This window comes from Mobula hypostoma, chromosome X1 (assembly GCF_963921235.1).
Source record: "Mobula hypostoma chromosome X1, sMobHyp1.1, whole genome shotgun sequence".
NCBI classification, from domain to species: domain Eukaryota; kingdom Metazoa; phylum Chordata; class Chondrichthyes; order Myliobatiformes; family Myliobatidae; genus Mobula; species Mobula hypostoma.
In genome coordinates this window covers 18193553-18213012 of record NC_086128.1, presented here as the reverse complement: position 1 = coordinate 18213012, position 19460 = coordinate 18193553, and the positions used below count along the sequence as shown (strand labels likewise).

The following is a 19460-nucleotide window of genomic DNA, read 5'->3' as shown; positions in this document are numbered from 1 at the left end:
TATTTGGAAGTACACTTGAAGAATTATGACCTGCAGGACTATGGATCTGCGTTTAGGCTGCTGAGCTCTTTTGAGCAGCAGACACAATGGGCTGAATAACTGCTTCCTGCAGCCCAAGTTTTCCCTGATTTATAGCCTGCAGATTGTTGCAAGTGAAAATGCCTCCAATTTGCCTTGTCAGATTTCTTAACTTTTTCCAGAGTGGAGTTTCAGCCTTTTCAACTTTTTTTTTCCGAAACCATAGTTGTAATGAGATTCCCTGTTTATTTAAAAGAAATTATCTGAATGACAAACCTAATTGTGTTGTCCAAGTTCTCTGGCTTTTGGCAGGCAACACTAAATTGTAGGTCCAGTGATCAGTAGAAAGAGGTGGCATGCAGAAAGCATTTTAACTGCCTCGAGGAAAGTAATACCAACTTGGTTTAGTTTCTCTGAAGCATTGCAAGCTGATGGGAAACCTAACACAAGCTTACAAAAATTATGAGAGGCAGAGATAGAGTATATGGCCAGAATCATTTTCCTGGGGTTGAAATGTCTAATACTAGAAGGTGTGGTTTTGAGGTGAGAAGTGGGAAAGCTTAAGGGAGATGTATGGGACAAGTTTTTTCTTACACAGAGTCATAATTTCATGGAGCTGGTTACCGGGGATGATAGTGAAAGCAGATAAGATAGTGGCATTTGGGACTTTTTGATAGGCACATGAATATATAGAGATTGGAGAGGCGTGGATTATGTGTAGGTAGAAGGCATGAACTGAATTTGGCATCGTGCATAGCACAGACATTTTGGGCTGAAGGGCCTCCTCCTGTGCTGAACTGTCCTATGTTTTAATAGTGCACTTTTCTCACAGGCCATGATGAAAGATTTAATTCATGACAAATCAGTAGGCTAAGACAATAACACCCTAACGCATAGGAGCAGAATTGGGCCATTTTGCCCATCGTGCTTGCTCCACCATGGCTGATTTACTTATTCCTCTTTACCTCATTCTTCAGCCTTCTCTCTGTAACCTTTGACGCACTTACTAATCAAGAACCTATCAATCTCCTCTTTAAGTATAACCAGTGACTTGGCCTCCATAGCCATCTGTGGCAATGAAATCCAATGAAGTTTAATGATAATTGTGATGGAAATGGGTATCACAGAGGGAACTACATTTTAAAATTAGTGGGAAATTGTGAAATGCACTGTGTAAGTGCAAATTTTCTTCTTTTCTGACTAAATGTTGCAGAAAACGTGTTGTACTTTTTTAAAAAGTGCACCAGCATAGGGAAAATCTGGTGAGAGGTTATAAGCTGTTTGTGCTTGTTGTCATGAAAGAAAAGGTAACATACAGGCTGAGACATGACCAGATACTGGGCTGGTAATAACAACAATATGATGCTATAACTGTGCATAAAACAATAATAACAATACACCATAATTGTGCATAAAAAAAAAACTTGAGCATTCTGTGGTGTGTGCAAAGCGTCCTGCTAAGAGACAGATGTAGTTTTCCTGGTCTCTGGCCCTCCTGTTGTTTGTCAACAGCAACTCATGCAGGGACGTGTTATAAATACAATATGTTCTTATATAACACTGTCTTGACTTGGCATTTGTTGGTGCATTACTGCCAGAATTTAAGCAACGATAAGAACAGTGAAGAGCAGTTTTATGGCCCACTCATTTAGCACTTCAACTCTCAATTAGAATACATTTGAGTACAATGTACAGTTATGTCCACATTTAAGTTTGACACTAGCTGGCAGTTTTGTTTGGAAACCATTCTCAATTGAGCTTATGGAAGTCCGAGACGAGCCTGTCTAACCTGCCATTCAACTGTTGGACCCCCCCCTCCACCCCTCAAACTGAGTTCTGGGGTGCTCAAGTGGTGAGCAGCAGGTGGCAGAGCTCTACTGCCTTGTGTATGGCAGTGCAGGGCAAGTCTAGGGTAGGCCAGTGCATGGCAAGTGTATCTGCAGCAAACCCATTCATGTACTGCCACTGAAAAAGGTAGCTACATGTGAGTAACCTAGTTTACTTCATTTACCTTTATTTCTTGTGCCATTCAATAAATTATTTTTTGGCTGGTTACTTAAACCAACTTGAGCAGGTTTTAAATATCACCAGCAGAGAAACGTTAAAACGGTTCAAAGATTTTTAATAGTGGCCTAGACTTCTCCTGTTGAACAAGCTGAGCCTCTGTGTACAGCAAGAGTGTGACAAAAGGAACTAGTCATCTTTTTGGGGTGAAATTTCAGGTGGCCTTCAGGGTCCACCCTTGATCCTGAAAACCACATTTAGCTCACTGATATGTGAATTCAAGTCTCACTTTATGTAGTTTAGGTGGCCTTTCAGACAATAAGGCCAGGTGTCACAGTGACCAGGTGAAGGCTTGTATATGGAACACCCAGAAAGATGCTTCGCCAGCAATTCCCAACATGTGCGTTGAGGATAGGTCTGGTCTGCAGCCAGAATGTTGAGTACTTCCTACACTTGCATGGGTTTGTGTTACCGATTATATCAAAACATTCTAACTCTGCTCTTTTTCAGGTCTTCACTGCAATCTTCACGGCTGAGATGGTGATGAAGTTGATAGCAATGGATCCATACTACTATTTTCAGGAAGGATGGAACATTTTTGATGGATTTATTGTGTCCCTCAGTTTGATGGAGCTAGGTCTGGCAAATGTTGAAGGATTGTCTGTACTCAGGTCCTTTCGATTGGTAAATATCAAGTCTTGGATTTTGTGCCTTCACCTCTTTTTGTTTTGGAGTCACTTGCAGTCTCCGTGGGTGAGGGTGTTCTCACTGACAAAATCCTGCAATGCACCCACCCTTCTCCCAATAGTCAGGGTGTTTATTGATCCATTGACAACCAGCAATTCAGAGAGAGGGTGGAGCCATTCTGTGTGAAAAGGGAATGTTGGTGGGTATCTAGAGAAAGCAGGTTGGAGGGAAGCAAGTGGTGAAGTGGGATTGGTGGAATTGCTTTGAAAGCTGATAGATCCAATGGGCCAAAGTTGCAAGAAATGCTAAGAAATGTAACTTGTAAGGGACAGGTTAGATTTTGGAAGAATGAAGTAGACCTGAGTATTGTTCCCTGAATAAACAGTGGCTGGGTGAAGTTCGGGAGAAACAAAATGCTGAACAGTGCAAAAGGTGTGCACAGAAGAATGAAGACTTAAGAGGAGGTGTGAGGGATAATATAATTGGGACATCCATGAATATAATCCATGACTTCCCCTTTCCTATTTCTTTCATTTCCAGTCCCCTTATGAAATCTCCAATTCTACCTTTGTCTCCAATCTCTTTGTCTCAGCATTCGTGCTGTAGCATTGGGTACCCAAGCCCTAACCACTAGAATTCTCTCCCCTCTACATCTCTTCACCTCTCCCTTTTCTGTAAAACCCATCCTTACTTCAACAAAGCTTTCACTCATCCCTTCTTAATTTCTTCTCGTTTGACTTGGTGTTATATTTTGTCTTATACTTGTGAATTAACTTCGGGTTTAATTTCTCTGTGTTGAAGGTGTGTTATAGTTGTATTGATTACTGCTACTATAAGGTGGCTGGCTAAATGGGTTGCTGGTGGCAGTACAGGTATAGATTGGATTCTTGGCGCATCATCAAGAGGGAGGGACGGAGAGTTAATATATAAATAATGAAAATGAATTAATCTATAGAATATACCATGATGACAACTTTTGGAGAAAAGGACACCTGGTTGAATAGATACCACATCTCAATGGTAGAACTATCGGCTAAGAACCATGAAGATACGTCTATGCATATGAGGCATTCCTCAAGCTGACTTCATTTGCCTTATTAGACTCGAGAGGTTTCCTCCCTTTGAATTGAATGCTTTCAACCCCAATGCTATAACAAAGATTACTCTGCAAATCCCTTTAGATACGTTGGAATATAGAGTTCAAGAAATTGGATCACTTAATGCATTATTCAGTGTTTCATAACTGAAAATTGATTTATTGCCCCTTCCAAAGTATAATGTGATATTCTGGAGCATTTTGCTTCACTCTAGAAATTCAACAGCACATTTCCTAAAATGATGTGTACCTACATGCTGGATGGGATTTCCACATTTGTGTAGCAGCTAACATTTTTACCACCTCATCTGTTTAAGCAGTGCTGGGGAGAATTAGACTACATTGTCCCAGGGGTAATCATTGTTGGGCACCTTGGGGCAACTGGGTTCCCGTAACACAGCATGGCATTGCTGGATTTGGTTCCTTGTCAAGTCCTATACATTGATCTGTTGCCTACCCCCACCACACAACCATGACCTGAGCTTGCCTTCAAACCCCCACCCTGTCCTTGCAGATCTGCCCAACCACTGCTCCTTGGGTCTGACTGAAGTTTCTATCGATGCACCCACATGCAAAACAATTGGCGCATTGCTGCCACTGTAGCTGCAACTCTTCAGGTGTGCAAGCATTTTTTGGCTATTTGCTTTGGGATAATGGTCAGAATCAAATTTGTTATCAACGACATTATGTAGAATATGTAATTTTGTGGCAGCAGTACTGTGCAAAGATGTTAAAATTAATATAAATTACAAAAGTAGTGCAAAAAATAAAAGAATCATGAGATGGTGTTCGTGGACCATTCAGAAATTTGATGGTGGAGGGTTGTAAGCTGTTTCATTGAGTGTGAGTGTTAATGCCCCGGTAACTTCTCCCAAATGGAAGTAAGGAAACGAGGGCATGTCCCAGGTAATGAGGATCCTTGAGGATGGATGATACCTTCATGAGACATTGCCTGTTGAAGGTGTCCTCAGTTGAGGGGAGGGGTGAGCTCGTGATGGAGCTAAACCCTCTGCAGCCTCTTGCAATCCCGCACACTGGAGCCTCCTTATCAGGCAGTGATGCAATCAGACAGAAGTCTGTACATCAGTAGAGATTTTCAAGAGTCTTCAGTGATATGCTGAATCTCTTCAAACTCCTAACAGAGTAGAGCTGCTGGCACACCTTGGTGATTGCATCAATGTGATGGGCCCAAGGTAGATACTCTGAAATGTTGTGTTCTCCCAGTTTCCCCTTCCTGAAGTCCACTATCAATTCCTTGGTCTTGCTGACATTGAGCGCAAGGTGACCCTAAGATAACTGGTTTGCTAATGAAGTTCTGAATCAACTTTGAAACTGCTCAATAAAGCCGAGAGCTGGACAGGTGATAGGCAAAAGGGGATACGAGAGGATCATGGGACAGGAGGTCCGGGAAGAAAGACGGGGGGGGGGGGGGTGACCCAGAGGATGGGCAAGAGGTATATTCAGAGGGACAGAGGGAGAAAAAGGAGAGTGAGAGAAAGAATGTGTGCATAAAAAAGAGTAACAGCTGGGGTACGAGGGGGAGGTGGGGCCTAGCGGAAGTTAGAGAAGTCAATGTTCATGCCATCAGGTTGGAGGCTACCCAGACGGAATATAAGGTGTTGTTCCTTCAACCTGAGTGTGGCTTCATCTTTACAGTAGAGGAGGCCGTGGATAGACATGTCAGAATGGGAATGGGATGTGGAATTAAAATGTGTGGCCACTGGGAGATCCTGCTTTCTCTGGCGGACAGAGCGTAGATGTTCAGCAAAGCGGTCTCCCAGTCTGCGTCGGGTCTCACCAATATATAAAAGGCCACATCGGGCCTTGAACATTGACTTCTCTAACTTCCGCTAGGCCCCACCTCCCACTCGTACCCCATCTGTTACTCATTTTTATGCACACATTCTTTCTCTCACTATCCTTTTTCTCCCTCTGTCCCTCTGAATATACCTCTTGCCCATCCTCTGGGTCCGCCCCCCCCCTTGTCTTTCTTCCCGGACCTCCTGTCCCATGATCCTCTCGTATCCCCTTTTGCCTATCACCTGTCCAGCTCTCGGCTCTATCCCTCCCCCTCCTGTCTTCTCCTATCATTTTGCATCTCCCCCTCCCCCTCCAGCTTTCAAATCCCTTACTCACTCTTCCTTCAGTTAGTCCTGACGAAGGGTCTCGGCCTGAAACGTCGACTGCGCCTCTTCCTATAGATGCTGCTTGGCCTGCTGCGTTCATCAGCAACTTTGATGTGTGTTGATTTATAATTGAGATCAGATGGGACAAGGAAACCTATTTGTGTCATTTGCTATGTCTGCCTTTAAAAATAATGGTTACTTCAAAAGCAATGCATCGACTGTGAAACACTTCGGTCATCCTGAGGGCATGAAAGCTGGTAGATGGAGATTCCTACAGCTGTTTGTTGTTCTTCCCTCCTATTGATTTACGACTGAAATTGCCATCGCTTTTCTTGATCAGTTTTTCTACTTGTCTTACAGTTGCGAGTTTTCAAACTGGCAAAATCCTGGCCAACGCTAAATATGTTGATCAAGATCATAGGCAACTCTGTGGGTGCCTTGGGGAACTTGACATTGGTTTTGGCGATCATCGTCTTCATCTTTGCCGTTGTGGGCATGCAGTTGTTCGGTAAAAGTTACAAGGACTGCGTCTGTAAGATCAATGAAGATTGCATTCTGCCCCGATGGCACATGAATGACTTCTTCCACTCTTTCTTGATTGTTTTTCGTGTGCTGTGTGGGGAATGGATTGAGACGATGTGGGACTGCATGGAAGTGGCAGGCCAGACGATGTGTCTCATTGTGTTCATGATGGTCATGGTTATTGGTAATCTCGTGGTAAGCAACAAACATTTTCGTGAAACTTGCTCAGATTAAATAACATACAACGTCTTGGGTAGAAGCTTCAAAAGTGTCTCATATAATTCCAAGCAGCAGCCTCTGTACAGTGTTTGGCTATGCCAAAGACTCCAATAAAACAAAATTGGTTGAGATTTTTCTTTGGATCAATGGTAAAGCAATGATCTTGAAAGAAGCTGTCCACAAAGATCTAACAATCTCTGGGAAGTGGTCCACTCCTTTTAATGAGCAACACACAAAATGCTGGAGGAACTCCGTGGGTCAGGCAGAACCCCTGACCTGCTGATTTCCTTCAGCATCAGTTGTGTTGTTTCCAGATTGCAGCATCTGCGGTCTCTTGTCCTCCTTTGAGGACATAGTTTGCAGTGATAAGTAACAGGGATGTGACCAGTAGGAACCAAATTGCACACCCAATCATTAATTCTCATTTTAAACATTTTAGAGTAAGAAATTAAAGATTGTTGAGGTAGCAAACAAAAATTTTAAGCTTTTTTTCATTTTAAAGTTCATTCTATTTTGAGCTGTTTTGGGAATCTGCAAAATGTAAAATAATGTGACCCAGAGAGTTAGTTAAGCAATAATTATTGTGAATGAAAAGTCATTTGCACTATGCAGCAAATTTAGATATTCAAGCTAAATTACAGTAGGAATATTTCCAAGTTCCCCACCTCATCAGTTCACAACATTATACTGGAGAAGGTGGCAAAACAAGAGACCCCGTGGAGGAGCATGGCACTTAGATTTCCCTGTTCAACTGTATTCCTTCCCTGTAATTTTAAAATGAATTGCTTGGTGTTTTTCAAACTGAGCTGGGGAGGAAAAATTAAGAATTTATTCAAAATTTCAATTTTTGAAACTGACTAAACAAAATGTATTTTTCAATGTCCTTTTGCACACCTTTATTTCCTGCATAAATCTGTCCTTAATTCTAATGGTAAAGTTAATCTATCGGAGGGAAAATAATTGCAGCTGTAAATGTGAGAATGAATGTGATGTTCCTTGGGGGGAAACAATGCAGGGAATTAAACCCACAGGGGATGAGACTATGCAGCATTTGACTTTTTTGTTTTATAGCTTTTCCCGACAAACATACACATTTCATTTTAACATTGCACTAAGAAACACTTGACTGTATTGGCTTAATTTTAAAACAACTACTTGTTTGAGAATACTTCAGTGATGTAGTTCATGCACTAAACTCTGGTAATTGTACTCAAAAAAAATGGGAACAATTTTCTTGCTGGTATGTTTTGGAAAAATTCTCCCGGCATCGTGTCTAATGTATGCTGATAAATATTTGTTACACTATAGGTGCTGAACTTGTTCTTGGCCTTGCTACTGAGTTCTTTCAGCGCTGATAATCTGGCAGCAACTGATGATGACGGGGAGATCAACAACCTTCAGTTGTCTGTGATCAGGATCAAAAAGGGAATTGCCTTTATGAAAGTGTATGGGCACGAGTTTGTTCAAAAACATTTCAAGAGCAAAGACGCAGATGAAGCAAAGCCACTGGATGAGCTCATAGACAAAAAGGTGAACTACATAGGCAACCATACCGGTGCTGACATAAACCGAGAAATGGACTACCAAAAGAATGGCAATGGGACCACGAGTGGCATTGGGAGCAGTGTGGAAAAATATATAATTGATGATGACCACAATTCCTTCATTCACAACCCAAATCTTACGGTCAGAGTTCCAATAGCTGTTGGTGAATCAGATTTTGAAAACCTGAATACTGAAGACTTCAGCAGTGAATCTGAAGTTGGTGGAAGCAAAGAGGTAGGAGAGGTGACTTGTGATTCTCAACTATTGGTAATCTTTGCTGTTAAACCATGAGATGCTAATGAATTTGGCAAAATACCCCACAATGTGAATTTGATATTGTAAAATGCGTTCTGGGCAAATTAGTTTTACGCCATTTGGACATAGCATGTGTCCATAAGTCTTTGCTTGCCCTAGTGTTGAAAGTTTATGTTGAGTATCTGTTACCTGAAAGAAGATGCTCTGAATTTCCCTTCTCTAATATTACAGCAGACTGTTTAACTCCATTCATTAGAAATGGGTTAAATCTCCCCAGAAGGTGCAGAGGAGATTTACCAGGATGCTGCCTGGATTAGAGAGCATGTCTTATGATGAAAGGTTGAGTGATCTAGGGCTTTTCTCTTTGGAGTGAAGAAGGATGAGAGGTGATTTGATGGAGATGTATAAAACTATGAGAAGCATAGAGTGGAGAGCCCGAGGCTTTTTTTTTCCTATGATGGAAATGGCTAATATAAGGGTGCTTAATTCTAAGGTGTTTGGAGGGAGAGTATAAGGAAGATGTCAAGGGCAAGTTTCTTTTTCTTTTTTTTTTACACAGAGTGGTGGGTGCATGGAGTGCCTTGTCAGGAGTGGTGGTTGAGGCAGATACATTAAGGGCACTTAAGAAACTCTTAGATAAACACATGGGTGATAGAAAAATAGAGGGCTATGTATAAGGGAAGAGTTAGATTGATCTTAGAGTAGGCTAAAAAGTTGGCCCAACATCGTGGCCCGAAGGGTGTGTCCTGTGCTGGAGTGGTCTATGTTCTTTCTCCTGCTAAGTAGCAATTTCAGACAAAGCACTAAACATATTTTTTAATAACAATGTATTTGCAAAGCAGTTAAGGAGTGGAGTTGGGTGCATGGGGTTAATTGGAGGTTGTTGGGGATACTTGAGAGGTTCAGAATCTGGGGACTGGAGGGTCAGTGCTTGCGTTGGGTTTTGTAAAAAGATTGGGGTTGGGTGAGATTTACACGAGTCATGAGCTTACGGAAGGAAGTGGCGCTCCATGCAAGGATGCTGCTCGGTTACTCAAGTACGGAGGATTGGTGTCGGTGTGAACCGCAAAGGCTGCTGTATCACCAGTATTGTTGAAACTTGGTTGTTCTGAAGACTAGCATGCCTCAGAACAAAGTGACCTAATTTCCTCATCAGTGTCCATCAAATAATAATCAATGTCTCTGAGCAGAGCCTGGTGCAGAGAACTAGTCATCGGTGCAAGCTTATTTGTAGTCAAAATTGTCCAGTCAAATTTCAAGTGGTGTGATTTGATCTGGAAATGATGAATCATGTTCCTCTCCTGAAAAGGACTTCACATGCTTAGCTCTGGAACATTTTTATTTGTGCCGCTGAATTTCAAGGGCACTATGTTTCTTCCTACTGAAGTAAATGGGCTCACATTGTCCCAGTCATGTTGTGCTCTCTCGCAGCTCACTTCCCCTCTCAGATTATCAGTTGAAACCTTGCACGTGTCTTTCCATCTGTCTGTCTTTTCATCAAAGGCATCAATATAGATTATATTGTCCTTAGAATCTGATTTATTATCATTTGTATGATGTGAAATTTGTTGCTTTGTGACAGCAGTACAGTGCAAAGATATGTAACGTTACAAAAATTGTGACAAATAAAAGGAATAACAAGGATATGGTCATGGACCATTCAGAACTCTGATGGCAGAAGGGAAGAAGCTATTTCTGCATTGCTGCGTGTGTGCCTTCAGGCTCCTGTAGCACTTCCCTGATGGTAGTCATGAGAAGAGGTCATATCCCGGATGGTGAAGGCCCTTAGTGACGGATGACGCCTTCTTAACGCGCCGTCTCTTAAAGATGTCGATGATGAGTGTTTGTGCCTTTTTCTCCCTCTGCTCAGTGACAGCCAGTCTGAAAACGAACTCCTCCCTTCACTCATTAACCACCTCCCCCTCCGCAGATAGTACCCCTCACCCTGTGAAACTTTAGATATCAAGTACCCAAGGACCTGATTCAGTTACACATCCATTTCGTGTTTTGATTCTCTGTCCCATACCAGTGGCAAAATATCGGGAAGTGGGGGTGAGCTTTCCCTTTGTTAGGAGCAATCTTAAGATAACCACCAACAGTTTGGGCCACTCAGTTTCTGCAGGGTTTAGATGAGGCCCAAAATTATGTATTTATTTATTTATTTTTGGGAGCAGTGGATATCAGTCAATCTCTTATTACTACTTGTCTGTGTGAGGTTAAAAATCAGTGACTCAATTAAATTGTAATATTTCTTGGAGCAAGACTTTTAACCCAAAAGATAGCACAACAAATGAACTGCTGGATTTTATCATGGGTTATATTACTCTAGACAGGATAGTGCATGAAAATTTACCTTCAGCAGTATAGGCAGTGATAACGAAATAGTCCATAGGTTTTTGTTCAGGATGCATCCATGTTTGCATTGATGTTCCTTTGTTACTTACATATTATTTATCATCGATGCATGAATATGTAAGCCTTAAATTTTTTTCTGTCTGATTTATTTCCATTTTTACCATGTTGCCAAGGGAGTTGAAATTGTTCCTCATCCTGTACGATTCAAATGCATTACTGGGTTCACACTTAAGACTGCAACTATATGGCGATGATGAGGGGAAAGAAATTGATTCTGTCCCACACGACTGCATCTTTATGCATAGAATTTCCAACCCACTCAAAATCATGTATTATCCTCACAAAAAAATTCAAAAAATTTGAAAGTCAAAAAATTGATAATATTGTATCAGAGGCCAAGGCACAATAATTGCGTTGTTCAGAGTTTACCTTTGTATTTTGAATATTGTTGCCCTAAGTACCCATCTGATGTTGGGCTTTTCACAATAAACTATTCCAGGAATTAAACCTGCTACCTTTGGTCTGTTTTGTCAGCAATTCCTCTTCTGGGATAATTGATGCCCAATACAAAATGGCTGACCATCAGTATCTGTGTCCTCACTTGACCCGCCGGGATCCATGCCTTCAGCAGGACATGTTCCTGTGAAGCTGCCATTCATGTACTTGTTTCTTGAACTTGCAGAAACTGGATGACACCAGCTCATCGGAAGGAAGCACAATCGATATAAAGCCTGAGGGAGAAGAGGGTCCACCAGTGGAACAACCTGAAGAATACTTGGACCCTGAAGCCTGCTTCACTGATGGTACGTCTGAGCGTATAACTTGGTAAATTAGTTTATTATTGTCACATGTACTGAGATACAGTGAAAAACTTTATTTTGTATACTATGCAGGCATATCTTTTCATTACAGCATTGCATTGAGTTTGTGCAATAACAGAGTTCAGATTGAAGGATTACAGTTACAGAGAAAGTGCGGGCAGACAATAAGGTGCAAGATGAGGTAGATTGTGACGTCAAGAGTCCATTTTAACATACAAGAGTACTGTTCAATAGTTTTGTAACAACGTGAAAGAAGCTGGCCTTGAATCTGAAGGCATGTGTTTTTAAAATCACAAACAACAGTAAAGTAAGATGAAAGTAGTTCTTTTCTCCCCCCCCCCCCCCTCAAAGTCTTTTAGCCATGGCAGGTGAGCTCAGATCCATGTCATGCTTCTCATGTACAATGTGGGAACTCGGAGGCTGCCAGAGAACCTAATGACTATGTGTGCTGGAAGTGCGTCCTGACAGACCGCATTTTAGCCCTGGAGCTGTGCATGGATTTGTTCTGGAGCATCTGTGGCGCTGAGAATGTTGTGGATAACACATTTAGTGAATCAGAATGAGGTTTCATATCATTGGTATATGTTATGAAATTTGTTGTTATGCACAGCAGTACAATACAATACGTAATACTAAAAGCTATAAATTACAATATATACACAGTGCCATGCAAAAGTTTGGGCACCCCCGTCAAAAATTCTGTTACTGTGAATAGCTAAGCGAGTAAAAGATGAACTGATTTCCAAAAGGCATAAAGTTAAAGATGACACATTTCTTTAATATTTTAAGCAAGATTACTTTTTTTAATTTCCATCTTTTACAGTTTCAAAGTAACAAAAGGTTTTTCTTTTTTCTTTCAAAAAAGATCTTCACACTTTATTTTTTCTTATTATTGATATATTGCTTAGCTTTGTTAATCAGTTATTTGCTAATTTAATTCTTTATTGTGCATATTGACATATTGACTTGATTATTTTAATGTATTTTTGTTGATCTTTAATTATAATTAATAAAAAAGATTTTAAAAATGAAATCAAACAAAAAAGGAAAAGGGCTGGAAGCAAAAGTTTGGGCACCCTGCATGGCAGTACTTAGTAACATCCCCTTCGGCAAGTATCACAGCTTGTAAACACTTCTTGTAGCCAGCTGAGAGTCTTCCGATTCTTGTTTGGGGGATTTTCGCCCATTCTTCCTTGCAAAAGGCTTCTAGTTCTGTGCGATTCTTGGGACGTCTTGCAAGCACTGCTCTTTTGAGGTCTATCCACAGATTCTCGATAATGTTTAGGTCAGGGGACTGTGAGGGCCATGGCAAAACCTTCAGCTTGCACCTCTTGAGATAGTCCATTGTGGATTTTGAGGTGTGTTTAGGTTCATTATCCTGTTGTAGAAGCCATCCTCTTTTCATCTTCGACTTTTTTACAGACGGTGTGCTGTTTGCTTCCAGAAGTTGCTGGTATTTAATTGAATTCATTCTTCCCTCTACCAGTAAATGTTCCCCATGCCACTGGCTGCAACACAAGCCCAAAGCATGATCGATCCACTCCTGTGCTTAACAGTTGGAGAGGTGTTCTTTTCATGAAATTCTGCACCCTTTTTTCTCCAAACATACCTTTGCTCATTGTGGCCAAAAAGTTCTATTTTAAGTTCATCAGTCCACAGGACTTGTTTCCAAAATGCATCAGGCTTGTTTAGATGTTCTTTTGCAAACTTCTGAATAGGATGGCTTCTACAACAGGATAATGAACATAAGTACACCTCAAAATCCACAATGGACTATCTCAAGAGGCGCAGCTGAAGGTTTTGCCATGGCCCTCACGGTCCCCTGACCTAAACATCATCGAGAATCTGTGGATAGACCTCAAAAGTGCAGTGCTTGCAAGACGGCCCAAGAATCGCACAGAACTAGAAGCCTTTTGCAAGGAAGAATGGGCGAAAATCCCCTAAACAAGAATTAAAAGACTCTTAGCTGGCTACAAAAAGTGTTTACAAGCTGTGATACTTGCCAAAGGGGGTGTTACGAAGTACCGACCATGCAGAGTGCCCAAACTTTTGCTTCGGGCCCTTTTCCTTTTTTGTTATTTTGAAACTGTAAAAGATGGAATAAAAAGTTTTCTTGCTTAAGATATTAAAGAAATGTGTCATCTTTAACTTTATGCCTTTTGGAAATCAGGTCATCTTTTACTCGCTTAGCTATTCACAGTAGCAGAAATTTTGACCAGGGGTTCCCAAACTTTTGCATGGCACTGCGTGTGTGTGTGTGTGTGTGTGTATATATGTATGTATATATATATATATATATATATACACGCACGCACACATAAAATAAATAGTGCAAAAAGATAGGAAAAAAAGTTAGTGAGGTGGTGTTCATGGGTTGAATGTCCATTCAGAAATCGGATGGCAGAGGGGAAGAAGCTGTTCCTGAATTGCTGAGTGTGTGCCTTCAGGCTCCTGTACCTCCTACCTGATGGTAGCAATGAGAAGAGGGCGTGTCCTGCGTGATGGGGGTCTGTAAAGATGGATGTCACGTTTTTGAGGCATCGCCCCTTGAAGGTGCCCTGGATACTGCGGAGGCAAGAGCCCATGATGGAGCTGGCTGAGTTTACAACTCCCTGTGGCTTACTTCGATCCTGTGCAGTGCCCCACCCGACACCAGATGGCGATGCAGCCAGTTACAGCTTTTCACAGTACTTATCAGAAGTATATTCCAGTTAGAAGGAAGGACAGTAAGGGTGGGGAGAGCCAGCCTTGGACAACTATGAAAATGGCAGATGGTATCAAACTAAAATCACCAAGAGTGATGGGAAACTGCAAGATTGGAATAACTTGAAAGAGCAACAAAAATACACAAAGCAAGCAATGAGGTTATGAAAGTAAGCTAGCAAAAGATATAAAAACAGATAGTTAAAGTTTTTAGAATAATATAAAGTGGAAAACAGTGGCTAAAGTGAACGTAGGTCTCTTGGAGAATGAGAAGGGGGAATTAATATTGGGTAATGTGGAAATGGCTGAGGCCTCGAGGGACTATTTTGTGTCAGTCTTCATGGTGGAGAACGTGTCTGCGATGCCAAAGGGAGATGTTATGGATGTGATGGGAGGTGAGGACCTCAATGCAATTGCTGTTACTAAAGAGGTAGCAGTGAGCAAACTAGTGGGCCTAAAAGGTAGACAAGTCCCTGGTCCCAATAGGATACATTGCAGAGTACTGAAAGAACTGGGGGAAGTTATTGTAGATAATTTCCCAAAATCCTTTGGGCTCTTGATGGGTCCCAGCAGTCTGGAAGACAGCAAATGTCATGCCATTGTTTAAAAACGGATGTAAGCAAAAAGTGGTAACTATAGGCCAGTTAGTCGGAAACATGCTTGATGCTATCATTAAGGAAGAAATAGTGAGAATCTGGATAGAAGTAGTTCCATCAGGCTAACACAGCATGGATTCATAAAGGGTAGGTCCTGTTTGGCAAGCATATTGGAGTTCTTTAAGAATATAAAGAAAGCAATGGATAGAGGGGAACAGGTGGATGTACTTGAATTTCCAGAAGGCATTTGAAAAGGTACCACGTAAAAGTCTTACTCATAAGGATACATGGGGTTGGGGATAATGTATTAACATGGATAGAAGATTGGTTAGCCAATAGAAAGCAGAGAGTTGGGATAAATAGATGTTTCCCTGTTTGGCAGTCAGTGGTGAACAGTGTGCACAGGAGTTGGTGTTGGGACTGGAACTGTACACAATCTGCATTAATAGTGTAGAAGAGGGGAAAAAACTGCAGCAGACTGACGAAGGGTCTCGGCCCGAAACATCGACTGTACTTCTTCCTATAGATGCTGCTTGGCCTGCTACGTTCCACCAGCATTTTGTGTGTGTTGCTTGAATTTCCAGCATCTGCAGATTTCGAGACTGCAGCATATCTGTTTCCTGCTAACACTAAATTGACTGGAGAAAACAAATTGTGCAGAGGATGTGGAGAGTCTGCAGAGAGATACAAATGGTTTAAGTGGGTGGGCAAGGGTCTGGCAGATGGAATACAACATTGGGAAATGTGAGATTCTCCACTTTAGAAGGAAAAATATTAGATCAGATTATTAACTGGTCAAGGATTGCAGCATACTGTTGTGAGTGCTTGTGCATGAGTTGTAAAAGGTTGGTTTGCAGGTGCAGCAGGTTACCAAGAAGGCAGATGGAATGTTGGTCTTCGTTGCAAGAAGGATTGAATTTAAGAGCTGGGAGGTTATGCTGCAACTGGACAGGGTACTGGTGAGGCCGCACCTGGAGTACTGTGTGCAGTTCTAGTCTCCTTACTTGAGGAAGGATGTACTCGCTTTGGAGGCTTTGCGGAGGAGGTTCACCAAGTTGATCTGGGAGGTGAACTGATTAACTTATGAGGAGAGATTGAAGGGCCTGGCACTGTACTCACTGGAATTCAGAAGAATGGGAAGGGATATTATTAAAAACAAAATCATATAAATTATGACATGGATAGATATGATAGGGGCAGGAAAGTTGTTTCCACTGGTAAGTGGGTGCCCCATCTGGGCTTTCTTTGCTAACCTCCTCAGTGACGGGTGCTGATGCTCTGCGAATTTTGGTTTGTGTTCGGTCGCTGCGCTTCACTTGACTTAGCTGATTGACTTCACGAGAAGCACTGGTCAATGTGAGGCCCCGGACCCTGCTCCCTCAAGCACCCTTTCCTCCCTTGATGGATCTTCAGCCCCTTTTCTGATGTAACTTTCTCCCACCCACAGATGCACACCCAATGCTTGTGTCCCACTACTGCTGCTGGTGTGTTGGTGTCTCTTGTGTAGTGCTCTCTTTATTCATGGTAGATTCCACTCCTGGGTCTGCAGCCGCATAATCAGTTATTGAGCCATCTTGTGCTCCTGCTCGTGCTCGTCTTCCTCTGTTGCCTTTTCATAGCTGTTAATGGGTGTCTCCAACATACTGAAACAGTGTTGAGGACTGCCTCCGTGTGCAGCTAGCCCATGGCAGCCCCACTGGGGTCTCTTCCCTCCTGTCAGCTGTCTTTCCATGTCGTCACGAGGTCTTTCCCTTGTTGTCAGCTGCCCTTTCACAGCAGTCACTGGACAGGTCCAGTTAATCAAAATCCAAAAGCACAGGACAAGGTGTTAATATCCGTCGTGCCAATGGGTTGTGAGCACCCATTGGCACAAGGAACTGTTCCTGAATCTGGTGGTGTGAGTCCTGAGGCTCTTGTACCTTCTATCTGATGGCAGAGTGAGAAAAGAGCATGGTCTGATCCTTGCTAATCTAGATAGGATTAGAATTAAATAATTAAAATAAGGATTGAATTACAGTAGTATAGAACAAAAGTGGTGCATTTATTCCGAAGAGTTTATTGTCATATGCACAACTACGTGTATGTGCAAGTGCAGTGAAAAACTTGCAGCAGCATCACAGGCTAGCATCTCCACGTAAGTGCTTGGTATGCTCTGCCTCCAAATCTACAGAAGGATATTATTGTAATCATAGTAAGGTTGGCACACACGTAGGCCTTTCTGCTCACTTTATCCCTGCTGACCATGGTACCTATTTACACTAATCCCATTTGCCTGGGTTAGGCCTATATCCCTCTGTACCTTTCCAATCAAAATACTTGACAAAATGCCTTTTTAAATGTTGTATAGTATCTGCATCTATCATTTCCTCTGGCAGTTCATTTGAGAATGAACCATGCTCTGTATGAAAAAATAATCACCCTCCGATCTCCTTTATTTACGTGGAGGAGAGCAACACCTTATATTCTGTCTGGGTCGCCTCGAACCTGATGGCATGAATATCGATTTCTCCTTCTGGTAAACAAATTCCCCCCCTTTTCCTCTATTCCCCACTCTGACCTTTTATTTCTTCTCACCTGCCTATTACTTCCCCCGGGTCTCCTCCCCACCCACTTCCCTTTTTCCTACGATCCACTCTCCTCTCCTATCAGATTCTTTCTTCTCCAGCCATGAACTTTCCCACCCACCTGGCTTCACCTATCACCTTCCAGCTAGCCTCCTTCCCCTCCTTTTATTCTGGCGTCTTTCCCCTTCCTTCTCAGTGCTGAAGAGGGATCTCAGCCCGACTATTTATTCTTTTCCATAGATGCAGCCTGACCTGCTGAGTTCCTCCAGCATTTTCTGTGTGTTGCTTTGGATTTCCAGCATCTGAAGACTTTTTCGTGTTTATGTTTCCTTTATTTATCTTGCTTCTCACTTTAAACCTATGCCCCCCCCCCCAGTTCCCACTGCCTTGGGGAAAAAGACTGTAACTATTGATCCTATCTACGCCCCTCATAATTTTACAAACCATTTAATGTCAGCCCTCAGCCTCTGACATCGCATCGACAATAAACCCAGTCTGTCCAACCTCTCCTTGCAGACTTGCACTTCTTACAGACTGGTACAGAGAAATGCAATCCAACAAATTCCTTCATATCAGGAATTTAATTTTTAAAGCAAGGTAAAATGAGAGAAGTCTTTGAGGCAAGTTGACTGAAATGTTGACTTTGGACAATGCATTAAAATGGTGGGGAAAAAATGGTGGAGGAAAGCAACTGGGGTATAATAACAGGCATAATTTTTGCTCAAAGGCTAATTGGCTTGTGGATCAGGCAAGATCGGTGAATCTAATTGCACAAAGCTGTTTTCAAGAAGAATCTGGTGAAGAAGCTGGTATCTGTGATTCAATACACTCAAAAGGAAGGTGGTGTTTTGAGCAAAGCAACTTATTTTTGTCAGGTGGAGCAGTAGTTGTCTCACGGAGTCGATCCGGAAGCTGCATCAAGTCCTTGAACAAAATTGCCACCTTGTATGTGGTTGTCAGTCAATGAACTGTTAAATAATTTAACCCAGTGCTCTTAAAGCCATGTTTTTTTATTCTCTGTAGGTTGTGTGGAACGGTTTAAATGTTGTCAGGTTAGCATCGAAGAAGGCTGGGGCAAACCATGGTGGACACTGCGAAAGACCTGCTTTTTGATAGTGGAGCACAACTGGTTTGAAACCTTCATCGTGTTCATGATTCTGCTCAGTAGTGGAGCACTGGTGAGTTCTGGTAAAATGAAGACACTCTGAGTGCATGCAGCATTATTTCTCCTTGGAGCTGCAGTACTTTACAGTCACAAGCTGTTGTTCCAAAACTACTGTTTTTCCAGTATTTTTCTTCTCCCTTTCTATAGGTGCTAGTTCCTTCTATAGTACAGCTTCCATGTCCTTCAATACCTTATAATTCATGACCGCCTCCAAAGTTTATGGGTTGTTCATCTCAGGATACAATTATAACTGAGCCTTTCACCACCCTCAGAAAATACTACAAGCTCTTTGGTTGAGGTCAGCTAAATCAATGCAAAGTGAGAACTTGCCCAGGATGTTCTAAATCTGTATGGCATGCTGCGACGGTGGCTGGTGTCAATTCCCAATCACTGTAGAATGGAATGACTTTTTAATCACAAGTTCTATTTTGATTTTCTCTTCAATGCAAATTTAATTTGTTTGTTTTTGTAGTACGTGGTTTCAGATCCTTAATTACATTGTGCCTAAGGTATAAATGTGACTTGTCCACAATGGGAGTCATAGAAAATGGAAACAGGCCCTTTAACTCAACTCACTATGCCTTCCCATGAAAGCTAGGTCCATTTGTCTCCGTTGACACCCCCCCCCTTAAAAAACACGAAGCCTTTCCTTTCCATTAACCTGTCCAAATGTCTTTTAAATGTTATTTTTTGTACCTGTCTCAATCGTTTCCTCTGGCAGTTCATTCCATATGCACTCCACTTGTGTGGAAAAATGTTCCCCTCAGGTTTCTGTTAAATCTCT

General features: G+C 42.0%; 1 protein-coding gene across 1 annotated transcript in view; it reads left to right on the top strand.

Annotated features, from left to right (window-relative positions):
- The window catches only part of LOC134340380 (sodium channel protein type 8 subunit alpha-like), a 257867-nt gene that overhangs the window by 192540 nt on the left and 45867 nt on the right, over nucleotides 1–19460 (top strand). Inside the window, exons 16-20 of the mRNA XM_063037560.1 lie at nucleotides 2533–2706; nucleotides 6292–6648; nucleotides 7981–8451; nucleotides 11510–11630; nucleotides 18535–18689. Of these exons, the coding sequence (XP_062893630.1) occupies nucleotides 2533–2706; nucleotides 6292–6648; nucleotides 7981–8451; nucleotides 11510–11630; nucleotides 18535–18689 (1278 nt within the window). The remainder of the gene's footprint in view (nucleotides 1–2532; nucleotides 2707–6291; nucleotides 6649–7980; nucleotides 8452–11509; nucleotides 11631–18534; nucleotides 18690–19460) is intronic.